Raw genomic sequence first — 22,068 nt, 5'->3', positions numbered from 1 at the left:
TCTCCCAGAGCCTTGCTGGATGAATTATGAATGGCAATAGCGAATAAAGGAAATAACGATCATAAAAATGAGTAAACTCGTTATTGGTGCAATTCGATTGGCGGGCAATAACGAGTAAACTCGTTCTTGGCGCAGAAGCAGTTAATTATTTTGAGAAGTGCAGAACACACTGCATGGGACTGAAACAAGAGACCCTGCCCGCTGCGTCTTCAATAGAGGCCATGCATGGAATATTAGTGTAGTTCTCTTTCTTCCGGTATGGCTGCCTGTAACCATCGTAGGGCTGAGCCCAAACGTTCGAACCTTCATTAGTTACGTTGGCATTCGAATTCTAAATCAACATTTGAATTTTTTATTTTTTATAAAAAAAATCTTTATTTTTTTTAATCTTTTTTTCTATTAATTCTGTTTAAACCAATGGGGTTTTTCTTCACAGTTGCAGATAAAGATTAGGCTACACTAATATTATAGTATTAAAAGAAACTGATGAGTTATATTCATTAAAGAAAGTTGATTTAGTTGGGCTGGGGCTTCTCCCTGGGCTGGGTCTGGAAAGTTGATTTAATAAAAGAGACTCATTTTTATCAGATTAATCACTTTATTCAAATTAAGGATTTAGTTAGTTAGGTTATAAAAAAATTATAATATTATAAAAAAAAATACACTTAATTTTTTTTAAATTAAAAACGAAGGTTCGAACGTTCGTTCGGAAAAACCCTGACGAAGTTCGAATCCCAAAAACAGGCTTCGGGGACAGCCTTACCACTTTAAAAATTAAATGAAAACATCTGTGCAGTGGTAGCGTAGGTTAAACCCTGGGCCCTATTCCCCGTACCTGGTTCAACTAAGTCTATCAAAAGTCCCATTATCCAGATTCAATTAACCCGATGTTTGAATCCAGGCTTTCCCTGTTCCTCGAACGCTGATTCAGTCTCGTTAATTCGAACCAGACTTGATACTCAGGATAATTGCGTGCGGCAGCCTCACCTGAAAAGACAGCAGGTGTCGATCGCAGAAATCCTGATTTTCTAACGGCATTGATTGATTGCGCAACCCCCGAAATAACGTGTCAGAGAGGCTTGGAGGGAGGCTATACAGTTTCACTATTAATCAGGTTTTAATCTGTTTCGGACATCATCCATACATGCATTGAATTGATTAACCTTTGGTTTATACCAGTGACACCTCATGTTCATCATCAGATAACAGTGCTTGAACTGTTATCTCTTCCATTGCCATGTACAAAACAATAATAGCTATATTACTGCCAGCCATGTTAGAAGATATATCTACACAAGGATTCTGTGCAAGGTGTGAGGTTTTTGTCCGTTGCTCACCTACTCGCTCTGTTCCTTTAAGCCTACTCGCTCTGTTCCTTTAGTTTTCTGTTAATCAATTGCATTCTCCTCACCTCACTAGCCCCCACCCTCGCGTTCGTTACTCTCGTTTGCTCTTCAGCAGCCACACCCTTGGACTACCTGTCATGATGTGTTTGATTGGTCTGGTGCCGAACACACACTTCTAGTTAAGGTATCAATTACCTTCACGCACCTGAGGTGCATTCTAATTAGTTCCCCTTTGGGCTTTAAGTACCTCGCTCTTCCCCTCTGGCCTTGTCGGGTCGTTCCGTATCATATCTCTATCACCAAGACTCCTTCGGGAGGTTCTCTGTCTGTTATGCTGTTTTCATCTCCGGCGTGAGATGCGCTCTAGCCTTCGCCTCCTGTCGCCGTTTGCCTGGAAGGAGACACTGGACTGCGCTCTCTAAACTTCCACGGGAGGTATTCCAGTGTTCCACTTCAGACCTCCGCGCAGCAGACGTCCAGACGCGCATCCAGACCTCTGCGCCAGATGCGCTCTAGCCTTCGCCTCCTGTCGCCGTTTGCCTGGAAGGAGACACTGGACTGCGCTCTCTAAACTTCCACGGGAGGTATTCCAGTGTTCCACTTCAGACCTCCGCGCAGCAGACGTCCAGACGCGCATCCAGACTTCTGCGCCAGATGCACTCAAGCCTTCGCCACCTGTCGCCATTTGCCTGGAAGGAGACACCGCACTGCGCTCTCTAAACCTCTACGGGAGGTATTCCGGTGTTCCACTCCAGACCTCCGCGCAGCAGATGCGCTCTCCGTACCGGCGCGTACTCAAAGCAGACGCGCACCATCCAGACCTCCGAGCCTGGCGCGCTCTTCCGCGCAGACGCGCTCTTCACTCCAGACGCGCATTCAGACGCATTCCAGATGGGCATTTTAAAACCTTTTAAAACCCACTCCTCGCTCACGTCAAAACCGCCCGCTCCGCTCCCCGCGCCGCTCACGCTCCGATCCGCTCACATGCACTGGTCTGGATCCACATAACAAGAGAGCTCTGCCCGGAACATTTTCACCGATGCACAGAGCGCCCCATCCGGTTTAGAGTGGGTGCAACATCGCCCGAAATCCACCAGGCGGCGGTATTGAGCCGTTGCAATATCAGACAGAGTCCAGAGTCTCCCAGAGCCTTGCTGGATGAATTATGAATGGCAATAGCGAATAAAGGAAATAACGATCATAAAAATGAGTAAACTCGTTATTGGTGCAATTCGATTGGCGGGCAATAACGAGTAAACTCGTTCTTGGCGCAGAAGCAGTTAATTATTTTGAGAAGTGCAGAACACACTGCATGGGACTGAAACAAGAGACCCTGCCCGCTGCGTCTTCAATAGAGGCCATGCATGGAATATTAGTGTAGTTCTCTTTCTTCCGGTATGGCTGCCTGTAACCATCGTAGGGCTGAGCCCAAACGTTCGAACCTTCATTAGTTACGTTGGCATTCGAATTCTAAATCAACATTTGAATTTTTTATTTTTTATAAAAAAAATCTTTATTTTTTTTTATCTTTTTTTCTATTAATTCTGTTTAAACCAATGGGGTTTTTCTTCACAGTTGCAGATAAAGATTAGGCTACACTAATATTATAGTATTAAAAGAAACTGATGAGTTATATTCATTAAAGAAAGTTGATTTAGTTGGGCTGGGGCTTCTCCCTGGGCTGGGTCTGGAAAGTTGATTTAATAAAAGAGACTCATTTTTATCAGATTAATCACTTTATTCAAATTAAGGATTTAGTTAGTTAGGTTATAAAAAAATTATAATATTATAAAAAAAAATACACTTAATTTTTTTTAAATTAAAAACGAAGGTTCGAACGTTCGTTCGGAAAAACCCTGACGAAGTTCGAATCCCAAAAACAGGCTTCGGGGACAGCCTTACCACTTTAAAAATTAAATGAAAACATCTGTGCAGTGGTAGCGTAGGTTAAACCCTGGGCCCTATTCCCCGTACCTGGTTCAACTAAGTCTATCAAAAGTCCCATTATCCAGATTCAATTAACCCGATGTTTGAATCCAGGCTTTCCCTGTTCCTCGAACGCTGATTCAGTCTCGTTAATTCGAACCAGACTTGATACTCAGGATAATTGCGTGCGGCCGCCTCACCTGAAAAGACAGCAGGTGTCGATCGCAGAAATCCTGATTTTCTAACGGCATTGATTGATTGCGCAACCCCCGAAATAACGTGTCAGAGAGGCTTGGAGGGAGGCTATACAGTTTCACTATTAATCAGGTTTTAATCTGTTTCGGACATCATCCATACATGCATTGAATTGATTAACCTTTGGTTTATACCAGTGACACCTCATGTTCATACACAGATAACAGTGCTTGAACTGTTATCTCTTCCATTGCCATGTACAAAACAATAATAGCTATATTACTGCCAGCCATGTTAGAAGATATATCTACACAAGGATTCTGTGCAAGGTGTGAGGTTTTTGTCCGTTGCTCACCTACTCGCTCTGTTCCTTTAAGCCTACTCGCTCTGTTCCTTTAGTTTTCTGTTAATCAATTGCATTCTCCTCACCTCACTAGCCCCCACCCTCGCGTTCGTTACTCTCGTTTGCTCTTCAGCAGCCACACCCTTGGACTACCTGTCATGATGTGTTTGATTGGTCTGGTGCCGAACACACACTTCTAGTTAAGGTATCAATTACCTTCACGCACCTGAGGTGCATTCTAATTAGTTCCCCTTTGGGCTTTAAGTACCTCGCTCTTCCCCTCTGGCCTTGTCGGGTCGTTCCGTATCATATCTCTATCACCAAGACTCCTTCGGGAGGTTCTCTGTCTGTTATGCTGTTTTCATCTCCGGCGTGAGATGCGCTCTAGCCTTCGCCTCCTGTCGCCGTTTGCCTGGAAGGAGACACTGGACTGCGCTCTCTAAACTTCCACGGGAGGTATTCCAGTGTTCCACTTCAGACCTCCGCGCAGCAGACGTCCAGACACGCATCCAGACCTCTGCGCCAGATGCGCTCTAGCCTTCGCCTCCTGTCGCCGTTTGCCTGGAAGGAGACACTGGACTGCGCTCTCTAAACCTCTACGGGAGGTATTCCGGTGTTCCACTCCAGACCTCCGCGCAGCAGATGCGCTCTCCGTACCGGCGCATACTCAAAGCAGACGCGCACCATCCAGACCTCCGAGCCTGGCGCTCTCTTCCGCGCAGACGCGCTCTTCACTCCAGACGCGCATTCAGACGCACTCCAGATGCGTCCTCCGTACCGGCGTGTACTCCTAGCAGACGCGCACCCCTCAGACCTCCGCGCCAGATGCGCCCTCCGTACCGGCGCGTACTTCAAGCAGTCGCGCACCACTCAGACCTCCGCGCCAGATGCGCCCTCCTTACCGGCGCGTACTCCAAGCAGTCACGCACCACTCAGACCTCCGCTTGGACAACCCGTTCCCCGTGGCGACGCGCTCGCCCTGTTGATCCTGCTCTCTTTACGCACAGCGCCTGGGTGAGTTTTGCAAGACTGTCTTTGACCCTATTCGTTTTTCGTGTGTTTAAGACACTGAAGATATCCTGCTTTTTGTCAGACTGTCACTCACCCAGTGTCAGCTTTTTGGATTGTTCATTGGGATAATATTTGCTTTAACATCGCTCACTGTGTGTTTTCACACCGAAGATATTATCACTTGGATTATTGTTTGGACTTCGCTGACTGTGTGTATTCACACCGAAGATACTGTCACTTGGATTATTATTGGGACTTCGCTCACAGTGTTTATTTGCACCGAAGATTCTATCACGTGGATTTGTGTTTGGGACGTTACTCACAGTGTGTATTTACACCGAAGATTCAGTCACTTGGATTACTCTGTTTTGGGACAAGTCACTTCTCCTGTCACCTGCTCTGTTCCCAACTGTACTCTGAGCTAACCCGCTCCCTCTCTCCCTCTCGGTCCCGTTTACCACCTCGGAGAGCTGCCGAGAGGAATCTGCAGAGCGGCTCTGACGTCACCGTCTGCTTCCCCAGACGAACCATCCCGGGAGAAGCTGCAGAGCAGCAACTTCCATCTATGCTTGAATCCCAGTCTTTGTCTGTTTTCCCCTCTCTAGTCATCCTAGTCCTCCCTGTCCCCAGCCCGCCTCTGCGGGCCTCTATCCCTGTTTTCCCCACTCTAGTCCTCCTAGTCCTCCCTGTCTAGTCCTTCCAGTCCTCCCTCTCCCCAGCCCGCCTCCGCGAGCCTCTGTCCCTGTTTCCCCACTCTAGTCCTCCTAGCCCTCCCTGTCCAGTCCTCCTAGTCCTCCTAGTCATCCTGTCCGGTCCTCCTTGTCCTCCCTGTTTCCTGCCCTTGTCCCTTGCCCTGGTCCTGTTCCCTTAGCCTTCCCCCTAGCCAGCTCGCCTCCTAAAGGCACTGTGCCCTTTTCCCATTTCTTGTTTTCCAGTAATTTGTGTTCTCCCTTAAAGGGACAGTGCCGTTTTCTGTGTGTTTCAATAAATGCCCAGTTCTTGGCTTACTCTCATACCTGTCTTGTGTTGTGCGATTGGGGTCGGTTACAAACCATAACACAAGGCCTCTATTCCCCCTTCCTCAAGTACAACCAAAAGCATGTACTATAAAATTAATTTTAACAAACTAATAATCTCTCAACAGAATGAAATGAAATACCGTACTTTGAATTGAACTTTGCATCATGTCTTTATAAATTCATCTTTATTGGTAAAGGCATTGGTGGTGTTGGCGGACACCATTTTAATGCAGGAGACAATGTTAATACAAGTAGCTTTCACCCATCATATGCTTTTAATTAGTGTTGATGACTTTAGAATGTAGAGGAAATGTACCTCTCAAGCCCCGCCCTCTTTTCTTCATCCTCCGATCGCAACTGCTTTGTTTGTCCGATGGAAGCAACAGTTGTGATTGGAGGTTCAAGAAGAGATCAGGGTTTGAAATGGGTCAATTGGGTGATATACTGTATAGGGATGGCTCAATACCCCCCCCCATTTCTGATGATGATACCAATACCACAAGCTTGAGTGCCGATACTGATACCAATCCAATACCCTCACCCCTTAAACTAAGCTGTTTTTACTTGAGATGCTGTGAAGAAGAAATAAATCATAGCACACATGACTCAGTTATGCAATACCAGGGCTTGACATTAAGGCTTGTCCTGTTGTCCGGCACAACTAGATGAAGCTAGAGAAGCAGCCACATCTCTGCCTTCCAGTCATTTCCCCTCCTGTCTCAGTTTGGCCTGAGTGAAGTCCTCTCTGACCTTCAGCAGCAGGTCAGGGCAGCACAGGACATCCAGGGCTGTCATGGCCAGGGCTTTGGCTGTCCTCAGAGTGAACATCTGAGCCTTCACATCTCCTGAACCCAGGGAGGAACAGGACAAAGACAAAATGGATGGACAGGAAAGAAAGATGGTTAATCAAACATAGGTAGTGGAAAATAACAATAATAAAATAAAGAATTAAAGATAAAGAATTAGATACTTAGATACTCATTAAAATACATCCATACAGATTTTTTGAAAGTATTGTCCCCCCCCCCCCCCCCCCAAAAGAAATTGATTAATGAATTTATAATAAAATAAATGTTGGTGGGTCCAAAATGAATGTTGTTTACATGTTGTGTGCTTGTATCCCCTCCCTACTTTTCGTTTCCCCATGTGGAATGCACCTGATTGGATAATAGGGATAATTACGTCATTGCTGTTTCCGGCCGGTCCACCTTGCTTTGTATTTCCCCATTGCCCATTTCTAAATCGTCTTGTTTAAAACATATAAAGCATGAACATTTGCATGGTGTAACTTTCTGTGCGTATTCGTCCACAATCTATAGCTCAACATGAAAATATTCGCAATTAATCGTAAAATAATTACGTCAAATTTTATTTCAACCAAAAATGCTTAACTCATTGGTGGCCAATAACGAGTAAACTCGTTGTTGCCCGCCAACGCTTGAGCGCCAATAACGAGTAAACTCGTTTTTGGATCCTTTGATATTTTTCCTTTGATCCCCGTTCTAAACGATCATCCGGATCACTCTAGCCGCCCCTGGCTCATTTGCCTACGTTGGAATTGCAATGCCTATCGAATCTCACCAGGTGGCAGTATCGCCTACCTTTTAAACTCTGATAGAAAGGGATCAGTAGAGACAATGGCTGAACTGGACTGTCAAGACTCGCTCTGAGGGGGAGGAGCTCTTGCAGAGCAATCGCATGGAGATCTGTTGGCCTCAACCTAGTTTCCCGTAAACACGTGTATTTACATATTAGGGATGGGCGTGAGTAATCGATTACTCGTAGTTATGAGAAAAATCTATCTTAAATTATTAAAAAGAATTATGAGAAAAAAAATATTAATATATAAAAAATTTTTTTTACATATTTGTTTCACATGTATGTGTAAGATTATAACGGTTTGTTGGTTTCCGTAAACATATACGTGAATGAACAAAATTAAGTAAAAATAAATATATATATATTAAAAAAATATATACCGGTATCCTTTTAGAGTAATACACGATCACTCGAGTATAGCATGCGATCAATCGATCTGGATTTTTCTTTTAAATGCCCATCCCTATTACATATAAATGAGTAATCGCAATCGCCGATGGGATCATTGGAATTATTATTTTTGGAGTACCTTCTGGCTAAGGTAAGGACCCCCAATGTCTATTTTACCGAACCTTTATGATTTTGTGAAGGCACATGTGTACATGGTATATACCTTTGATTTGGGAGTATTTGGGGGTTCAGGGGATCAACCAGAACGATTTGGGCTTATTGCATATAACGCGTATATAGCTCAATAGCTCCGCAAAGATCGTGAAATATCGTGAAAATGGTCAAGAATAGTCACAATAGCCGATAATCCATTTTCCCAATGATAAATCCCTATACGGGTGGACCTCGCGGGCAGACAAGTGACGTCAGACTACACCTCCCTATGGCATGCTGGTGCTCTAGTTCGACATCTAGTGGCTGAATGTTATCTATAGCACCTTTAAAAAGAGATGGCTGAAATTATCTGCAAGTTATCTGCAAGTGTTTGTAAAACTGCCAATCTATTCAGGTGTCTGTATTTAGCCTAAAACCACCTCCCCTCTTCACAGTGCATTTTAAATGTGTTGGCAGTAGGGATGCTCGATATTGGCTTTTTTACCGATACCGATATTCCGATATTGTCCAACTCTTAATTTCGATACCGATACCGATACCGATATCAACCGATACCGATATATGCAGGGTTTCCCCCCAAAAAAACTGAATAATTTCAGGTAATTAATAATTTCACTGGATGCATTCAAAAGGCTTTCTAAATGTAAGCATTATCTGTGCAAAATATGATAATTAAAAAAGTAAAAATTAACATTACATACCTCTTGTTGTTGAATTAAACCAACATGCATACTTTTGACAATAAATAAAATAAGAATTGGTTCTTACTTGCTTGCCTGGGTAAATAAAGGTTAAATAAATGTAAAAAAAAAAAAAAAAAAAAATCGATACCGATATTTTCCGATATCACATTTTACTGCCGATATCGGCCGATAATATCGGTCGGCCGATAATATCGGACATCCCTAGTTGGCAGTCCTTAGCTGCAGTGACCCAATAACTACTCTTGTTGCAATTATTAATCCGGAGAACAAAAATGGATGAATATATCATAGAGTGGGTTAAGACCAATTAGTTCATCATTGACAAAGGCACCCACTCCTGAAGACCTTTGTTACGGTACCTGCTGCCTTGGTGTATTCCTCTGTGTGGTTCAGTGCATCTGAACCAATGTAGAAGAAAGGGTGAAGACCGGGGAGGACAAATGAAACATTCCCGAAGTCTGTGGAGCCTACGGGATTAAGAATAGAATAGAAGTACTTTATTGATCCGGAGTGAAATTCAGCACTACAAATCACTCACAATGAACATTCAGTTAGTCAAAAATCTAAAATAAGAATAGGAATAAAATTATTTATTAAAATAAAAATACAGTCAAGAGAAATATACAGTCCGAAAATATATAGTAATATACAGTCAAATGTAAATGTACAGGAAGATGTACAGGGATTTACTCTGTGCTCAGTGAGGCACAGTACAGTCTGATGGCTGTTGGCACAAAGGACTTCCTGTGACGTTCAGTGTTGTATTTTGGGAGTCTGAGTCTAACACTGAACATGCTCCTTCTATTGGTCAAGTCCGTTGTTACGGACGGTGTCCTTATGTATGTATATAGAGGGAGTAATGTATGTTATCTGTTGTATATATAGGCATGTTTTGTTTGTTTGTTGTCGTCTTGTCTCCCTCTTGTGTCTACATATCCCCATTCTCAGGTGTCTCCCAGTTGCAGCAGCAGCTGGTCAATCAGCAACTCACCCCAGTGCAGCAGCAGGTGAAGCTGATTCTGCAATCAACATCCACTCTCCCTTCATATACCCATTTTGTTTCAGTGTTAGAGAGCTCCCTGGTTCGTTTGGTTGTGGTGTGGTAACTATACTTGGTCTGTGTGTGGTGGTAATTATACTTGGTCTGTGTCTGTGTGGGAGCTCATCTTTGTATGTCTTTGGTATAGAGCTGGTGAAGGCTCTGGCACTTTGTGCTGTCAGTTAGTTTAGGACTTTAGTATAGTTTTGTGCTGTTTGTGTTCTGTAGAGCTGTGGCCTGTTTGGCATTAGTTTGGTATTTGTACATTTCTGTTTTGTTCCTAACTTGTGTATATTTATTCCTCATCACCCAGCCTATGGTGATTGTTTTTCTTGTTTATTAATCTTTTGTTTTGCACACAGGGACATTGAGGACAGGAAGATACCCTGGGTCTACATTTTGCATCACGTAGGTGACCTACTGTTAAAGACACCAGCTTTAGAAATGAGCACCACCACCTGTACTTTGGGGCGTCCGCGCCTGTAAGGGGGGGTGGGCTTTTATTTCTTTTTGATATTTCATTTGGTGCTCACTGGTAAGTCCTCCTTGCTCTCTGTGTTGCTGATTTGAATTTTGTGAAATAAATATAATTATTTTGCTAATTGTCTCCTGCGTTTTGTGTCACTGCACCCTCACCTACCCTGTCTGTGGCCTTGTGTTGCGTCTCCCCACTGGGGTACGTAACATAAATGGGGGCTCGTTAGTGAGCAGCAGACAGTTGGTGTTGGTGTGCGGTGGGCACGTTAGATAGGTTGGTTTTTGGTAGTAATTTGATCTGGGTGAGGGGGCGTCTTTTATTTCTTCCCCTCAGTCTACCTCGGACACGGAGCATGAGGGGGTAGAGGGGGCGGTGGTGGACCCGGTTACAGACTGGGTAGAGGAGGATAAGCCTCCCCTTTCGGGTGTCACGTCTCCTGTGCCCAGACATGCTTCACCCTTCCCTGGTGGGAGTGCTGAAGAGGCCAGTCTTCAGTTGAGTTTGGCACAGTTACAGTTTGAGGAAAGGGAGAGGAAGGAGGAGAGGGATCACGGTTAGCTATTAGGAAAATGGAGCTGGACACTGAGAACCGCCAGCTGGAGGCTGACAGCCACCGGGTGGACGCTGAGATTAAAATGAAGCAGCTGGAGCTTGAAGCTGCTAAAATGGGGAGTCCTGCTCAACCCTCTTCCACGACTGTGGGGGCTTATGATGTGAGTAGACTAATATCTCTTGTACCTCAATTTCGTGAGGCGGAGGTAGACTCCTATTTTAATGCTTTTGAGCGAGTTGCTACCTCTTTAAAGTGGCCTAAAGAGGTCTGGGCTCTCTTGCTCCAATGTAAGCTCACTGGGAAAGCCCAGGAGATTTTGTCTGCCCTCCCTCTCAGTGACAGTTTGTCTTATGACACAATTAAGACTGCTGTACTTCGAGCCTATGAGTTAGTGCCGGAGGCATATAGGCAAAAATTCCGAGCTCACAAAAAGTTGCCTGGCAGGACTTTTGTGGAGTTCGCTCGTGAGAAGGAGTCTATTTTTTCGGTGGTGTAAGGCGAGTGACGTGTCTGATTTTAATTCACTGTCTGAGTTACTGTTGCTGGAGGAGTTTAAAAATAGTCTGAATGACCGTTTGGTAACATATCTGAGTGAGCAAAAGGTTGGTACGTTGGCTCAGGCTGCAGTGCTCGCTGACGAGTTTGTGCTAACTCATCGACAGTCGTTTGGTACTCTCCGACATGAGGGTAGGACCTTTTATCCCTCTGCTCACACTCCAGCTAGGTCACACGTTAGTCCGCCACAGATCCGCTGCAGTGGCTATGTTGGACAGACTAGTCCGCCCCGCTCTGTGTCTCCCCGCTACAAGGAGGAGCTGGAGTGTTTTTACTGTCATCAGGTGGGCCACATTATAAGTGACTGTGTTGTTTTGAGACGCAAGGAGCAGTCTCAGACAGATGGACGACCTAAAGCGGTTGGTTTGGTCCAGACAGTGTGTGACATACCAGGTCCCAGTTACGATCCGTTTATGTCGGACGGGTTGGTCTCGCTCAGTGGCAGTGAGTTGGACCAGCGTCCAGTACGCATACTGCGGGATACTGGGGCAGCACAGTCATTTATTGTATCAGACATGTTGCCGTTTTGTGATGAGTCATCAACTGGCTCTAGTGTGTTGGTGCAGGGGATCTGCATGGGCTTTGTGTCGGTGCCCCTCCATCAGATACATTTAACCTGCGGGTTGGAAAAGGGGGTGTTCAAGGTGGGCGTGCGCCCATCATTACCAGTGGGAGGCGTCACCTTTTTGTTAGGTAATGACATCGCTGGTGGCAGAGTTATGCCATGTGTTAAAGTTTTGGATCACCCTACTGTTTTGTACCCTGATGCGTTTGCTCCCAGATGTATTGCCAGTGTGTACAATCACCCGTGCTCCACAACCTGTAGTTGTGACGAGTGGCAGGGTGACGATTCGGCGGGGTACACTTGCCTCTGAGGCAACACGGTTACCCAGGACTCGTGGTAAGCTGGTAGTTGCCCAGAGTGAAGACGCTGGTTTGGCCACATATTCAGTTACTGCTCCTGCTCCAGTGATAGCTGTAAGCAGAGAGGTGGTCAGTTCTTGTGTGAATAAAATTCGGTCGGTAAGCAGCCCTTTTAGGGGGTGAGGGGTTTGTTGTCTTGTGTGTGCAGGCTTGAAAAGTGGCTGCATGAGGCTAGTGCTGTCTCTGAGGGGGGTCTCTCTGCTGCTCAACGTATTGTGACGCTGCATTTTGTGCTGTGCTGTGTGGACTCTCACATTGTATTATGTGTTTTTCTTTGTGAGAAGGAAGAGGGCAGCAGTCTGCCATTGTGCATTTGAACCGTGGACCATCCCTCTGTTGTTTTTGTGAGGTGCCTTCTCAGACCACGGTCTTAATACTTTTGATGTTGGTGTTGGGCCTGCTGTACCCCTGGACATTTTGTGTCAACAGCACCCCTGATCATATCAAATGCTACCAAGAGAGGTATGAAGAAGCGGGATGTGATGGTCTGGTTGGTTGATGGCAGTGGTGGATGTTTTGTTTTTTTGTTATGATGTGTGTTCTTTGGGGGAAAGCAAATGGGGTACTTGGATTGCGAGTTGTGTTGTCGCCAGCCATGGGCTGACTCTTTATGGGGGGGGGGTGTTACGGACGGTGTCCTTATGTATGTATATAGAGGGAGTAATGTATGTTATCTGTTGTATATATAGGCATGTTTTGTTTGTTGTTGTCTTGTCTCCCTCTTGTGTCTACATATCCCCATTCTCAGGTGGGTAGGATGGGTTGTCCATGATGGCGTGGAGCTTAGCAAGGCTCCTCCTCTCCGACACCACCGCCAGAGAGTCCAGCTCCACCCCACCACGTTACTGGCTGACACACGGAGGAGCCATTCTCTATTAATTAACATCAAGATGAGCTATCTATTAAAATAACTATATTCCAGTTCTCCATATAAAATGGTAAATGGTGCATTTATATATCGCTTTTATCCAAAGCGCTTTACCATTTGTTCCTCACATTTTACCCATTCACTCACACATCCACACACTGACGGCAGAGGCAACATGCAAGGTGCCAACCTGCTCATCGGGAGCAGTTAGGGGTTAAGTGTCTTGCTCAAGGACACTTCAACATGCTGCCCGGGAGGAGCGGGAATTGGATCAGGAACCTCCGGAGTAGGCCTACCAGACGACTGCTCTACTGTCGCCCGTATGCTCTATGGCTTTTCCCTTTTTCCAAGATTATCGTCATGGCATTTCTGCTTCACTAGTACAATAGTACAACAGGGTTCCTGCAGGTTTCAACAAGTTAAGACCACTTTGAATAGAATTTACTACCTATTTCATGGAAAAACAATATGAAGGAACATGACTATGAAAAGTAATTCCATACAAATTGTTGGGAGGGACTGGCTATTACCATACTGCTTACTTTGCAGCCCAGATCTTTCCCCAAACTCATTTAAGTGTGACACAGGGCAGTTATCGCAACATAGAAGTAACCTCCTGATCCAATACATTACAATACGTATTTAAGACCTTTTAAGACCGATTATTAAATGTAAGACTTTTTAAGACCCCGCGGGAACCCAGTACAAAGGAATCAATGACACACAACCTTGTGAATAAGCCAGGATATCCCACTTTTCATGCTGCACTTTGACTTTACATGGATGGTTTCAGTGGATGTGTGTTGCTATTTGGAACGCCTTGGACCCACGTTAATTTCCTGTCATCTATTGATATTAGCAAACACTGCTGCAGGGAAACAAACTGGGTCCATTCAGAATAGTTACGTTGTCAAGGTGAAACAGTCTATATTAATTCCAAATTTTCAACAATTTTTTTTACCACTCACCAGAGAAGTTGCTTGGCTTCTGTTGAAACTCAATTCCCAGGGCCCTCCCGTTTTCTTCGTACAGGTTTGCCAGAGTGGCATTGAGTAGGATGTTCGAGTAGGCATGACTCAAATCGCTTATTTCCACCTATAGATATTAGATGACGTCCAATTAGTTAACAGTATAACAGCTCTAGGGAGGTTAAAGGAGGATGTCTAACCACAACGAACAGCAGAGTTGATGTTCTAATTTTTTTTACTACATTGTCCAATATTTTACCACATAAATTATAAGACGGTTACAAGAGTTAGGCAGCACTATATCGAGGCATGCTTACTTGGCAACCGGTTGCCATAGCAGCTGACCTGAAGCAAGCCTCGGCTTTGGCCTTGAGGTCACCGAGGTCCTTCATCAGCGGTGTCCGCAAGTCGTATACCAGCTCAGTGTAGTCAGGGATGATGTTGGGCTTCACCCCTCCATGTTTGATGATGCCTGCAAGAGAGAAGATATGAGGGAGTGTTGAAAATGTGTGATAACAGGGTTGTGAGGGTGAGAAAGTCAAGTGCTAATTAATTCATTAGGTCCAACATGCATTAGGATTATGAACTTCCTCAGAAACCAATAAGCAGTTTTAATCATTAATAATTTACATATTGCGGGATTTATTTTTTGATCATGTGAATTGTGATGCACAAGTCTGTTGTCTTTGATAAGTAGATCTTTCACAAAATGTTAGAACTGAAAATGATCATGTATCAATCGTCATGTATCACACTTCCCATTATCATGCAGTCCCTCCCTGTATTATGACTGCATAATCGACTGGACTACCTAATGATTTCATATAATAAGGCAGATTGTGATATTGGGGAAAAGGTCCATCTGAATATGTATTTACTTCCCCCCCTATCATCCCCAAGCCCCTACTACTGCTGCTGCTTATTCCTGGTCCCTCCTCACCGTGGAGCCTCCAGTCTGGTCTGAGCTGTTGCCTGAGGGCCGAGAGGTTGTTGTAGGCCAGCACAGCAGCGTCTAGAGCGTTCACTCCCTCCCAGGGGTACGCCGCTGCGTGAGATGCCTTCCCGTGATACTTCACTGTCACACTGTGTCAAAAACATCAGAATGAAGGTTTAGACCTGGGAAAATGGCCAAATGGCCAAATATGAAGTGTCAGAGAGAGTACACAATTCCTTCGCTTCAGTAAACGTAGAAATATCCTGATAAGAGTACCGTGCTGTAAAAGTAAGTACTCTATCCAAAATTCGACTTTAGGGTATAGCCTAGGAATAAAAGGTATCCGATATTGAATGTACTGAAATATATATATCTGAAATAAAAAATAAATATATATACTAACCGTCTTTTACTATCATGCACTGTGCTACTAAATAATCTTCCTTGCCTATATTACTACCTAGTACTATGCTAATTATGTCTATACACTGTTTGTATAATATGTCTAAACACTGTTTGATGAACATTGTTACTTATCTGCCAGAGTTGTACCCTTCTTGCTGACCTGTTGTACAGAACTTGTAAGTCGCTTTGGATAAAAGTGTCAGCTAAATGACTAAATGTAAAATGTAATGAAGTATCAAACTGTAAAAGTACAAATTATATATGACGTTCTCGTGTTTCACCGGTTGGGAGCGTTCAACACTCATGGCATAAAGCTCCAAATTCATGTTAAATATGTTGGTCTAGTGGTTCTGATTACTTTCCCTTATTTACATTTACATGTAGTCATTTAGCTGACAGCAACAGGTCAACAGGAAGGGTACAACTCTTTCAGCTAAGGTGCTCCCATAGTCGAGCGGACTGGACTCAGCGGAGGTCTGCTGGACTCTATGAGCTTTCATAGTCGAGCGTACCTCCACGGACCAATTTCCTACATGTCTCGCGCCAGTTTACACAATTTTTCCCACACTGTTCAACTTATGTCATGTCGTCGTCATCCGATGTCAAAATAAAGAGTATGTTATCTCCGTTTCCAATATTTCGATAATAAAACGGGCAGTTTTACACACTTGAATAACAGGTATATAGGCAGCGAGATGCAATGTACCGTATAGGCTTGAGGTGGACAGCGCGTGGTGCTGAAATGACAAACACACATTGCATGAAATAAAAGCACCAGTTTTACACACTTAATTTAGAAAAGCCATTCAAACATCTCAAGCCCTACTCTCTCTTGGCACGGAGCGAGTGGTCAGAGTAAAATGCAGATCGGCATCACATTAAATGCAGTTCGATGTCAACCAAAACGCTGAGCAGCGTTTTGTGTGACACCAAGTCAGCGGCGCGGACGTCCGCGCATTAGAAAATTGGAGCTTCGCACTTGGAGTCTGCTTTGGGTCTGCTTTGAGTCCCCTTTGGGTCCGCTTTGAGTCCACGGGAGTCTGATCCGCGTACGGTCCGCTCGACTATGGGAGCACGAGCACCTTAACAATGTTCGTCAAACAGTGTTGAACTTGGGTGCTACAGTCTTGAGTGCATAAAAACAGATTAGCATAGTAGGTAGTAATATAGGTTTATATGCTGGTTGGCTTGACTGTTGATAGTCCACCATAATTTCAATCAATTGATCACATTTCCTATGCAATACGTCACTCTTAATTACAGTTATCTGAACTGCAGGTTTAAGATACATATTGTGGAGTAAAACGTATGAAATGTAAGGGAGAAAGTCCCTCTAAAAGTATAGGCTAAATGACTAAATGTACTTAGTTACTGCCCTGCCCCTGCAAATCTGGTCTCTCTTAAATAATCTGTAGATATAGGCTTATGCATAATTGATAAATGATGGAGAGAGAACACAAGGAATACAGGAAAGTCGGTACACGTTCTGAATCTAAGCAGTTAGTCTGAAATTTAGCAGTTACTCAAGAACTAAGGCGTACTCTGCAATGGAGATACAGGGCAAAAACGGGACATCCTGCTGGGCTGGGTGAGCCATGAAGACCAGGTCAATGTCTTTAAAAGCCCCCGCTAGGATCAGGTCAACCTTCCCTCCTCCATCCTCCTCTGCAGGAGTCCCCAGAACAGTTACCTGAGATGACAAAGTAAATCGTGTTTAACTCATTCAGCGCCAGTCACGAGAAAAGTCGGGTTAACTCGTCAACCGCTCAGCGCCAATCACGAGAAAACTCGGGTTTTAATCGTTATTTCTTTTATTAGCTATATCCATTCATTTTTCATCCAGCCTGATGTTATCATTGGGAATGGGTGTGAGCTCGCAAAAGGGCAGATACCGCCACCTACGCCTTCCAGCCGGTATTGCACTCTATTAGAAATGGTGTAGTTTCTTTTCTGGGCCGATCTGAGCCGTGCGGGCAGGGTTTAAATACTCCGGCAGGAATAGCGTTTACAACATTACATCTGCGATGCTGGCCCCCCCCCCGCCCTTCATATGCAATGCCGGGCAATGTCGGACAGACCTCCACGAGCAGTATTTGGAATCAATGGTGATCAGATAATTGGATTATTTCTTTTGCATTTCATCAGAGACCAGGTAAGGACTCTATATATAAAATCTTGCGTTGATCTGATATTTCTTTCTACCGCGATCGACGCTGTCTGTGTGTGTGTGTGGCTTTTCACCATTGGGTGCAGGAGGTGGCGGGGGGAGCGCCACGCTACGAGGGCCATTTCACATGCACGAGGAAGGATAATAATGATAATCTAGCATTGATTTCAGGAAGATTCGATAATCAGGCGAAAAATGACAACGTGTTTAGTGTATTCCACTAAAGGGCCAGGGTTTCCCATGAATTAGACGGCCCGTCTAATTAGTCCCGCCACAGTTGTATAATGAACCAAAAATATTTTTTTATAAATAATATATATTTTTCTTTTTTTTTACTATTTTTTTAAATATAAAGTTTGCCAATAGGGATGTATCAGTAGTATAGGCAGTGGTAGTAATCATAATAGTAAATTCCACTATATTTTTTTATTTACTAAAAAATAAACCAGTTCAACACAGGTAACCACTTTTGCTTAATTTCTTTGATGGCTCAAATGTATGCTCTAGTCCAGTGGTTCCCAAACCTCTCCTCGGGACACCCCAGCCGTTCCATGTATTTGTTAAATTCCACCACCAGCACACCTTGATTCAACTAATAGAGGGCTAGTTAAATTGAATCAGGTGTGCTGGTGGTGGAATTTAACAAATACATTGAATGGCTGGGGTGCTTCGAGGAGAGGATTGGGAAGCACTAGTCTAGTCGATTTTGTGTTTTGAGCACAAAGTTCATCATAGATCTAGCCTCTTTATTTTGCTCTCAAAGTGCACCAGATTTATTATGCATTTAACTTTAAAATGTACACACACACAAAAATTCCGGGGGGGCATGCCCCCGGACCCCCCTTGAGGGTCGGAGGTTCACCCCCCCATAGTCTCTGAAAATCCTGTGGGAAACACTTGAGGGCTATTATCGCGTCTTTTCCTGGGATTACTAAGAATCACCAAAACTATACTCATATTCAAAATGGTATAAAACGGAAATGTACAGATGAAAAAACAATCTGTTTCGTGCATGTTGACTGGAAGGAACTCACTGACAATCGATGGTGTATTAGACCCATAGCTATAATATAAGATATATTTGAAGCACTCGCAAATCTCGCAATCTCCCCATTGATTAAAGCGATGGCGTTCTAGCGCCCCCCTGGCTCATTAAGCGATGGCGCTGAATGAGTTAAAGGCCCAAAATGTAAACAAATGGATAGTCAATTGAGTAGGGTATATCTACAGAGCCGCAGAGCCCCGACTTGTACTGTGTGTGAGGGCTTGTACTGTGTGTGACTGTGCGTCAGGGCTAGGGTTGGGCACCGAAAACCGGTTCTAATAGGAACCGGTTCCTAACTTCCGGTTCTGGAACCGGAAGTAACATATTTGAATTTCGATTCTAAATTTCGATTTATTTATTTTTTTTTTTACTTTTTTTTTTTTTTTTTTTTTTTTTTTACTTTAATACCCTAGTTATAGTACAGCAACCAAATGAAACTGTATCAAGTCAACTGAAAATGTGAATAGTATGATTTTCTTTTTGAAAAAAAAAAAAAAAAAAAAAAAAATCTCCTTCGAAATAAGCTGTGACCTGTTTTGACCTGCACCTCAAAGAATCGGAATCGAGAATCGTTTAGAACAGGAATCGATATGGAGAATCGGAATCGGAACCGGAATCGTTCAAATCCAAACGATGCCCAACCCTAGTCAGGGCTTGTACTGTGTGTTGATTCCGGTAAAACCCGGAAGTAGTCAGTTTGTGCTGTTTATTTTTAATCCTAACCATAACCCTAACCCTAACCTTAACCCTAACCCGCAACACGGAATACAGAAATGCAAATGCTGTCGAGTCCTCACTGCTTGTAAAAACTGACGACTTCCGGGTTTTACAGGAAACAACACACAGTACAAGCCCCGACGCACAGTCACACACAGTACAAGCCCTCACACACAGTGCAAGCCGGGCTCTGCAGATATAGGGAGGTGTAGTCTGACGTCACTGGTTGTTCCACCCGTATAGGGATTTATCATTGGGAAAATGGATTATCGGCTATTGTAACAATTCTGCCGCATGAACATTGGCAAGCATTCCATTTTTGCACAAAATGAGTTCCCTTCTACCACTAACATTATTGTTTAAGCATTTTTGGTTGAAAAAAGGTAGTTATAAGGTGCACGCGCATACATGTTCCCTCTGTTGCGCACAAAACAGATGATACACCTTGTCTCATCCTTCCAGTGAAGTCGGGAGATCAAGCAACCCCCCACCACACCTACAGGGCTTGTATTTGGTTGTCGGTATCCTATTATTATGCAAAGTCTGGGTGATAAGTGGCGCGACGAGTCATTTGATCACCTAGACTTTGCATAATAATAGGATGCGCGCACTTCGGCCTCAGTGACGAAGGCCAAACGCCGTTTGACCGCGTTTGCCCAGCACTGCACCCCTGCGCCCAGCTGATACCAAGCTAGCTAGCTAGCTAGCTAACGTTAACGTTACCTCGCTAAACGTACTAGACGTTAGCAATGTCTACTGTCGTTAACCATTTTAAATCAGGGCATGTAGAGGCGTTTCGGGACCGAGTAAAATGTGCAGGTCCTCTTCTAAGACCTGTGCACTGACTGCACGCATCATGCCGGCTAGCAAGCTAGCTAGCTACACATCGCGGCCGGCTGATACCACGATAGCTAACTAGCGTGAACGTTACAAGCTCAAAAACCTTATAACTACTACTGTCGTGTCGATAAGTTCCCTGGCAGAATACTTTGTTTGTGACCTCGGACAAAAGTATACAAAGAGGAGATAACCATTTTAAATCGGGGCATGTAGAGCCCGCCGTAAAAACAATAACCTTATATTATAAACTATACACAATATGTACAACGAAACAATGATGTACATTAGTATTTACAGTGATTTAATATCCAGTGAATACAAATAATGATAACGTGGTTGTTGCTTTTAGAAATGGTGGTTGGCTTCATCTGATAAATGGTTATGATCACCAGAGAGATACTAGCCCCAGATTCAGGGTCAGTTATTTTCCCATTGTACGAATTGTTACGCTTATGGAATGTAAGGGAAATCTGATCCTAGGTCTGTGACTACAGGCAGGAGGCTACGCTGTGTTGACGTCAGTCAGCAGCGCCAAATAGCAGTGTAGTTTCCCAGCGAACAAAAACATAAACGTTGTTATTTTGCTACCTTTACGATTAATTGCGAATATTTTCATGTTGAGCTATTGATTGTGGATGAATACGCACAGAAAGGTACACCATGCCAACGTTAATGCTTTATGTATCTAAAACGAGCCGATTTAGAAATGGTCAATGGGGAAATACATTAAGTGGAACAGAGGGTGGAACAGGAAAAAACGAAAATTACATAACCACCACTACACCTCACTATTATGCTATTGAGTCAATTTGACATGTTTTCATTGTCTGGCTGTATACGACTACGTACTACGCTCTTGAAACGAGTAACAGACTAACAGTAGACAGTAAATGTGAGATTGTAATTGTTTTTACGTATTTTGGGGCTGTGGGTGTGGGACCTAAAATGCATGTTTAGACCTACATTGGTACTATTTGTAATTGTAAAACAGGAGAATTTTTCACAGACCTAGATTGAAAGTTTCAAGAAGCATACAGTAGCCTATTTCCCCTCCACAAATAAAGATCTTCAAGAATGTATCCGCACAATTAAAAACGTTATCCTGCACAAGTAACTCATATAATAAGCAGATAATCAGTTAATATTAACATTGGCTTAGACTTTGAACTTGCATTGGACGTTACCTTGACACGAACAGGAAAGTCAGGCGTATTTTCTAACGCACCTTTCAACCCCATCGCGGCTGCAGCACCTACTTCAGCTATGAGGTTGTGCCCACAGGCGTGCCCAATACCTGGCAAAGCATCATACTCGCAGAGGAAGCCTATATTTAGAATGCTTTCACCATCTTTGCCACCGAATGGACCCCATGTAGCCCTGAAAGCGGTCGCCAATTTGTAGTTCGCTTCAACTTCCCATGCGCTGTCAGTGAAAAAGCGCACGAGCCTGTCGTGAGACTGTCGTTCGTTGTGTGCGAGCTCCGGGCAATTCCATACGTCTTGGCTTAAAGCGAACAGCTTTTCTCGAAGTGTGTCTATGCAGAGTAGAATATTGTGTTTCAGTTGCGTTCTTCCCTCGGCAGAGAGAATGCCCGGTGCCATTGCAGTGTAGCAGTTTGTCTTAGGAGGATATACGTCAGTGAAAGTCCATTAGGAAAATATGCGTTATTTCTAAACCTAGCCGCATTTCTGCCAGACGCTCTCTGATTGGCACTGACTGACGCTCTCTGATTGGCCACTGACATGGTTGCCCAATCGCGTGACGAGCTGTGTCTTTGCCCATTTCCGCGTCGAACAGCCTGCATTGATTGATTGATTGAAAAGTTTATTAACAGATTGCAGAATGGGTACAGTACAGTACAGCTCAAT

General features: G+C 44.0%; 1 protein-coding gene across 2 annotated transcripts; it reads right to left on the bottom strand.

The window, feature by feature from the left end:
- Nucleotides 1-6,015: 6,015 nt before the first annotated feature.
- Nucleotides 6,016-21,819, bottom strand: LOC311224684 (peptidase M20 domain-containing protein 2-like). Of its 2 annotated transcripts, XM_084309765.1 has the most exons (8): nt 21,385-21,819; nt 16,973-17,121; nt 15,033-15,175; nt 14,410-14,564; nt 14,093-14,219; nt 12,202-12,308; nt 9,067-9,174; nt 6,548-6,685 (listed from the first exon to the last, which is right to left on the bottom strand). In XM_084309765.1, the coding sequence occupies exons 1-7, from the start codon at nt 21,799-21,801 to the stop codon at nt 9,097-9,099; spliced, it is 1,176 nt and encodes a 391-aa protein (XP_084165891.1). In that variant the 5' UTR covers nt 21,802-21,819; the 3' UTR covers nt 6,548-6,685; nt 9,067-9,096. The 2 variants fall into 2 exon arrangements, with proteins under 2 accessions (XP_084165890.1, XP_084165891.1); XM_084309764.1 differs by lacking the exon at nt 12,202-12,308 and having other exon boundaries at nt 6,016-6,685.
- Between the last annotated feature and the right edge of the window lie 249 nt (nt 21,820-22,068).

This window comes from Notolepis coatsorum (genome assembly GCF_963971535.1).
Source record: "Notolepis coatsorum genome assembly, chromosome: 3".
Taxonomy (NCBI): Eukaryota; Metazoa; Chordata; class Actinopteri; order Aulopiformes; family Paralepididae; genus Notolepis; species Notolepis coatsorum.
This window is presented reverse-complemented; position numbering and strand designations above follow the sequence as displayed.

Coding starts and splice junctions, on each gene's coding strand:
- LOC311224684 (XM_084309764.1), bottom strand. CDS start 21,801: ATGGCACCGGGCATTCTCTCTGCCGAGGGAAGAACGCAACTGAAACAC. Junction 15,176..16,972: donor CCCTGTATCTCCATTGCAGA/GTACGCCTTAGT, acceptor TTTTTGACACAG/TGTGACAGTGAAGTATCACG. Junction 14,220..14,409: donor CTATGGCAACCGGTTGCCAA/GTAAGCATGCCT, acceptor TAATATCTATAG/GTGGAAATAAGCGATTTGAG.